Genomic DNA, 6955 nt, shown 5'->3' on the forward strand with positions numbered 1-6955 from the left:
ATGTCTTATTTCCGCTATAAACACTAGTATAAGGGTATAAATCCCTACAGATATTTCATAAAAACTAACATCCATTTCAACCATTAAACTAACATCAATTTCAACCATTAAACTTACATCCATTTCTGTAAGAACTAGCATCCATTTCACAAACACTAACATCCATCCGACAAAAAACTAACATCCATTTCACAAACACTAACATCCACCCGACAAAAAACTACCACCCATTCAAAGAAAAACTACCATCAATTCCACAAAAACTAAAAGTTAAATGTAAAGTTGTTGAACCCTCCATCTCCTGTTATGGGCTGTTTAAGTTAAATGTAAAGTTGTTGAACCCTCCATCTCCTGCTATGGGCTGTTTAACAGACAATTGAGCGCCATGACTGGACGCTTTTGCCTTTCCTTCATCCTTGTCAGCTGCTTTGGGCAATGATGTGCTACCTGATGCTCGTGATGCTGCTGCTGCTGTCCGTAATGATGCTAATTCATTAAGAGAACGTGGTTGTGAAGTATGATGTGCAAATAGAGTTGGAGTTGCAGACTCTCCAACTTGTGAAGGATTCTCTACTACGGTAGGTGTACTCTTTTTTGAGTTACTTCCAACATCACCCCCTTTACAGCTCCTGACATTATGACCATGAATCTTATATAATCTTATGGTTTGATGATAATAGAAGGTTTCAATTTCAATTTCGAAAAATTTCAATTTCAGACATAACATTAAAATAGGATGATACACCGTAGTTCGAAAAATTTCAATTTCAAAATACATTCATTAGTAGAAGCTTATATAACCATGAATCCTATATAATCTTATGGTTTGATGATAGTAGAAGGTTTCAATTTCAATTTCAGACATAACATTAAAATAGGAAGATAAACCCTAGTTCGAAAAATTTCAATTTCAAACATAACATTAAAATAGGAAGATAAACCCTAGTTCGAAAATTTTCAATTTCAGACTAGTTCCCTTACCCTAGCTCGTAATTTCATTAGTTTCAGACATAACCTAGTAGTTTGAATGGAGTACAAGAGAGAGAGAGAGAGAGAGAAACCCTAGCTGAAAATCGTTAAAGAAAGACAATACACCTTGTTGAATTCCTGATTTTCTATTGTTAGAGAGATAAAGACACATAAGCCCTAGCTACGAATCGTTAGTGAGAGAGGGGAAAAATTAATTTGGATCGATTTAGAGGTTGGGAAAAAATCGAGCAGTAACTCTCCCTGGTTTCCTATCGATTTGAAGCTTCTGCAGGGCGAATGGAGAAGCTGCTGGTCGTTGTGGTCGAATAGAGAAGAGATGGTCGGCGTTATAAGCGCCCATGATCTTTGCTCGAAGGCGCCCCAACCATTTGGTCTAAGAAAAGGCGGGGGTTGTTTAACCAATGGGTTTTTCAGTAACTTCACTCTTACTAATAGCACAAATCCGTTAAATCTGACGGAAAGCGAGGGTATTAGTAATTACTAATAAAAGGTGGGGGTTTCACTAAAGAGCATTATGAAAAGGCGGGCGTTTGAGTAATTATCCCATCCCGTGGGCCATGTATGATAATTTTAATGGACATAAGATTTCACAGCTCCACCAACCCTACTACTATTCCCACCTTTACTACTCCCTTCTTTGCTATGTCACTCACGAGTCTCGTCACGTCTTGCTGCCATCTCTCTCCATTATATGTAACTTGAAAATTTTAGACTTTCTGGAGAAGTTCCTTTGGGGTTAGGGTTTATGGTCGATTAGGAAGTTACTAAATTCAGATGATAGATATTACTAATTAAGGTGCTGTTTGTTTTTTAATTATTTCAGATCTGAAATCTGAATCGGGCTTCAATTCAGATTCAGATGTTCGTTTTCTTTGTTTAGCAAGATCTGAAATGTTGGCTGAAATTAGTAGAAATCTGAATTGGCTGAAAAAAGGTCCAGTTTTTTCAGACTTCAAAACAAGTCTGAAAAAGGAAACCAAGTTCTGAAATGGTGTGAATGACTAATATGCCCTTACACAAAACGAAAATGACTCTCTATCTTCATGTTCTTCACGAACCACCACCACCACCATCGGTCCACTGCCGCCACCTCCACCACCACCGAACTTGCCAACACCAATGTTACCGAAGCTTCTTTACTAGGGTTTTTCTCATCTTATTGAGATTGCAAGTTCCTCTAGAACTTTCAGAAACAAGAAAAAAACAACAGTGGTAGAGAGAGAAATTTAGAAAAGAAATCCCTAGATTTGTATTGTCTTGCTAATGGTTTAGCTTCAGAATGATGTGAATTCGCACTTGATTTTGGGAGATACAAGATCGAGAATGCTCCTCAACTTTACCCCAATCAAACTAGAGGTAAAACACAATAAAAACCTAAAACCCTAATCTTCGGATCTGTTGCGTCTCTCCTATTTTGGTCTCTTGCTTGTTTCTCTCTAACTGATTTCATGTTTAGTTGCCTCTGGTTTTTTAGAGAGATGGCAGGAGAGAATGGAGGCTAGAAGGGGGAAGAGAGGAGATTAGGGTTTGAGGAGTTTTATGCCCCAGAATTTTTATTCTATTGTTTTCTCTTTTGGGGTAATTTTAAGAAACCAAATAAAAATGAGGGTAAAAATGTCAAAAAAATGATTCAGACATCATAATTCAGATTTGAAAACAAACATCCGAACTTGTAAAAATATTGACCTAATTCAGATTCAGTAAATTCAATTTAGCCATTTCAGATTCAACCAATTCAGATTCAGACGCAAAAAAAAAAACAAACACAACCTAAGAGTTATCCATGTTCACCATGAAGAAGGAAAACCTAATAATCTCAAACTCTTCCAATAAAAAGGTTAGACTTCTTCTTCTCTTCTTCCTTGTATTTATTCATTCGTTATTACTCTCTGCTATACAATTACAACACATCCATGGAAGAAAGTTCAGTAGTACCAGAAAAGGGAAAGAGAACGTTATGCTCTCGGCCACCACGTCCCATGGCGGCACCTTGGCTCGTCTACCCCACTGGCAAATATAGAGAAGATCAAAATTTAATTAATCTATGTGAACCCCACAACAAAGTTTACAGAAAGTGTATACCAGAATTGAGTACAACTTCTTATTGGCAATCTAATTCTCATCAAGGATGGTTTATTATACTTTTTGACTACCCAGATTATCATTACTTAAATTGGAAATATGGGGATTGTTTTTTATGGAATCCTGAGACTCTCGAAACAGTTGAGCTACCTAATATGCTTAAATGGATCAACCAGGATGGCTATATTGGATTATATGGGTTTGTATTATCCTCAGCTCCAACTAATTCTGATTCCATGGTTTATTTCACGGTTCGTGATATTAAGGATCTTATGTTTTGCCGTCCTGGAAGAGACACAAGATGGAGAACCCAAAAGCTCCCTATTAAGGATGATCATATGTGGTATCATAATATCTATTCAAATCTGATATGCATTGAAGGTAAGTTACACATTCCATACAACAAATCTCTCGGCAAAAAATTTCACATCGTCGTGGAGAAAAAACATGATCTTGATGATGATGGTGAAAGTTTCTCTATAAAGCAGTTTGAAGTATGTGTTGAGAACGAATATTCAACATTAGGACGATACAGTTTAGTTTATCCCCGCGTAAACTATATAGAATCTAGTAATGAACTCTTTCAGGTTATTAAATATGTTAAGATGCCTGGACTTACGGACATTCTGTATTTTAAAGTCTTTAAGATGAATTTCTCTGTGATGGTGTGGGAAGAAGTTCACGACTTGGGTGATCATGTACTGTTCTGTGGCGAAAAGACTACAGCATCTTGTTCATCTATGGACTTGGGTCTAACAAGGGGTTGTATCTATTACACTCAAGATTGTAAAAATATCTTATACAAATTTGACCCACTTTTGCAAAGAATTTCAGTTTCTTTATCCTGCATAAATTTATCAAAGCCTTGGTATAGGCCGGAGTGGATGTCAATGCCTACAAATTTCAGGTAACTTTAAACAATAACACAGTGACTGATGTATTAATCGACTTTGGGTTTACTTATATGCATTGTTTTACGAGTGATATGTTTGATTTAGTTGATCATAATATGATTTGTACATTATATCTATTGAATAGTTAATAATCTTTTGGTGCACTTAAATCTTGTAGGGTCGCTGAGGGAAGCATAGAAACAAATATATTAGGCAATGCTAAAATTGAAGAAAACGATGTTAATTGTGATGAGAGCAGCAAGAGGAGCAATGGGGGAGAAATAAAACAGACAGGAGTTTGGGCTACTCTTAATGAAGATGTTATAGGCTTAATTGCTAGTTATCTCCACGCTGTAGATTACCTGCGTTTCCGTGCAGTTTGTAGAAAAAATCGATTAGCAATCCCTGAAGTGAAGTCGAGAATGTCATCTGCAGATATCTTGCATGCCACTGTACCTCCATGGTTGGTTTTCTCTAGAAAAAACGATACCATCTATAACTTTATAGATCCAATATTTAATAACAAAAGGTATCTCATGAACCTCTCAGAGTTTTTGTTAGATTCTACAATAAGATTCTCAAAGGGTGGTTGGCTATTAATGTCGAGAGGAGAGAAAGGCTTATTCTTCTTCAATCCTTTCACAAGGGATGTTATCCATCTTCCGCAGTTACCAGTTATACTCTTTGGCATGTTTGCTGGAATGTCATTCTCGTCCGTACCTACGTCTTCTGACTGTAAGGTTTTTGTCTTCACAGTACATCGTATGGCTTTAATTTATTGTGATCTCTTCATCACTTCACGAGGAGATGCTGCTTGGGTCAGGGTAGTCGTTCCTGCGACTAGGTTAGGCATGGAATTCGTGCCAAGGACTAGTAATCCAGTTTTCTACAATGGGAACTTGTTTTGCGTAGATAGTAATGGAACTTTAGGAATTTTTTCTCCTGAACTCTTTGGGTGGTATGAACCTGGCAAGCTCCGAAGACCATGTAGTTCTATATATGAGTGTTACTTGATGGAGTGTGAAGGGAAGCTTTTATCTGTAGTTGTTGGTCATTCTGGAAGGAAAGTTCGTGTTTTCAAACTGGATTGGGAAGAGAAGGTCTGGGTTGAAGTTAAAAGTTTGCACAAGAATATGTTGTTTATCAGCAGTACCTCATGTTTGTCAGTAATAGCTCCAGATACTTCCATGGAGAACAGAATCTACTTCTCCAGATTCCACGACGAAAAGATTATATTTTTCTCCCTCGACACAGGTAAGTATCATTCTGTTGGGGGTCAACACTCTGCTCAGGATTTCACCAACTGCGATGAACAATTATATAGCAGTTGGATTGAACCTAGTTGGTCCAAGAACACAGTCGACGAGCTCAATTGGCTAAATAAATTATCTGAACATGAGGTAGAAGATGGTGTTACTCTTGAAAAATGCTGAACCAAGCTTGAACATCAACTACCCATCTTGACTTCTATCAGAAGCACCGAATTTGATTGATAACATTCATTTGCTTCTATAAGATTCTCTCATTTTGATGGGAAATGGCTGAAGATATTATATTGCGGTTAAGAATTCGAAGCTTCTTGTCAAATCGGTAGGTTCGACCCACGTCTGCTAGGGCTAAAGTTTTTTGTGTTAAACCTAAGCCGTTAGATATTGGAATCAGAACTACTCAACTGGAGTGAAATTAATTATCTCTTTCTTTGTTTTTCGTTCTGGGTGTTCACAGCTTATAGATGATCCACCTGAAATTAATAAAGTTTTATATTTGTTTTCTATTCTTGGTGTTGTTGTTAATCTTCTATTAATATTATTCTTTCTGGGGATCTCATGTAACATTACTGTTTCTACAGATGGTCAAGTAGATAGGGTAAGAGAATAGGGAGTTCAACAAAACGTAAAGCTCAATAACTATAAATGCACTGAGTGTCATCTCTGTTTTGAGACACTCAGAATTACAACTCAAAGTTCCTTCCAAAACCAAATAGCTTCCACAAAACTTACTGATTCTCGGGCTGATTCACCGAAGATTTTATCTTCTGTATCTGTACTCGAATCTAAGGTCAACCCATGAAACAAAATCCAACTCAAGTCCAATAACATTTTGAAAATCTCTTTATTGTCGGAAAGCCACCACCTTCTTTGGTTCATTCATATTCAGTTTTCTTTGATGTGAAGTTTTATTGCCTAGATCTTTATGGAAGTTTAGGAGTTTACTCTCCAACAAACTCTAGTTGGGGTGTCTTTTATCAGCCCAAAACGCCATGTCTATTTATCAGTCACTTGGTGGAGTGAGGAGGAAAGCTTCTCTGAGTATTTGTTGGTTATTCCGGAAAGTTGGTTCGAGTTTTCAGATTAAGAGGTAGAGTGGGTCTGGGTTGAAGTTAAAAGTTTGCAGAAGAATATGTTGTTTATTAGCAATACCTCTTGTTTGTCAGCAATCGCTCCGGATGCTTCTACGAAGAACAAAATCGCGAAGAACAAAATATGCTTTCCACAATGAAGCGATTTTGTATCTTTCTCGACACTGGGTATGTAACACCCCATTGGGGGGGTCCAAGTGTTGCTGCTCAAGATTTTTAAGTCTACTAAAGAACAACTATACTGCAGTTGGGTTGAACCTAACTGGTCCAAGGCCACACTTGAAGAGCTCAATTGGCTTGACAAATTGTCTTCCCATGCAGTCACCTGGAAAATGTACCTATCTTCTTAAAAAAGTAACCTTGGTTTAAAGGTTTGAAGACTGACCTCATGGTAATTTAAGAAATTCAAAATGACCAGGGACCTCATGGCTTTGGAGTTGTATTAAAAAACACTTGCCATCATCGATTGACATTGTCGGAAGTTGGATATGGAAATGATATAAACATCTGGAGTGAACCAGCTCATTACTCCTTTAAGAACACTTCCTACTTGAGTCTAACACTAAACCTCAATCAGTTGGGTCAGGCAAAATCAGGGGATTTTAATGGATCTTCCTTGGATGCAGGCCAG

The 6955-nt window shown here is 37.4% G+C and overlaps 1 protein-coding gene across 1 annotated transcript; it reads left to right on the forward strand.

Moving 5' to 3' along the window:
* Positions 1-1596: 1596 nt before the first annotated feature.
* LOC147539200 (uncharacterized) lies at positions 1597-5739 on the forward strand. Its single transcript, XM_086642094.1, has 4 exons — positions 1597-1683; positions 1731-1786; positions 2766-3979; positions 4144-5739. The coding sequence occupies exons 3-4, from the start codon at positions 2904-2906 to the stop codon at positions 5396-5398; spliced, it is 2331 nt and encodes a 776-aa protein (XP_086498220.1). The 5' UTR covers positions 1597-1683; positions 1731-1786; positions 2766-2903; the 3' UTR covers positions 5399-5739.
* The last annotated feature ends 1216 nt before the right edge of the window (positions 5740-6955 follow it).

The sequence above is a fragment of the Eschscholzia californica genome, unplaced genomic scaffold, assembly GCF_041429995.1.
Source record: "Eschscholzia californica isolate CP2 unplaced genomic scaffold, dmEscCali1.0.p SCAF_5, whole genome shotgun sequence".
Lineage (NCBI taxonomy): Eukaryota > Viridiplantae > Streptophyta > Magnoliopsida > Ranunculales > Papaveraceae > Eschscholzia > Eschscholzia californica.

Coding starts and splice junctions, on each gene's coding strand:
- LOC147539200 (XM_086642094.1), top strand. CDS start 2,904: ATGGAAGAAAGTTCAGTAGTACCAGAAAAGGGAAAGAGAACGTTATGC. Junction 3,980..4,143: donor TCAATGCCTACAAATTTCAG/GTAACTTTAAAC, acceptor TAAATCTTGTAG/GGTCGCTGAGGGAAGCATAG.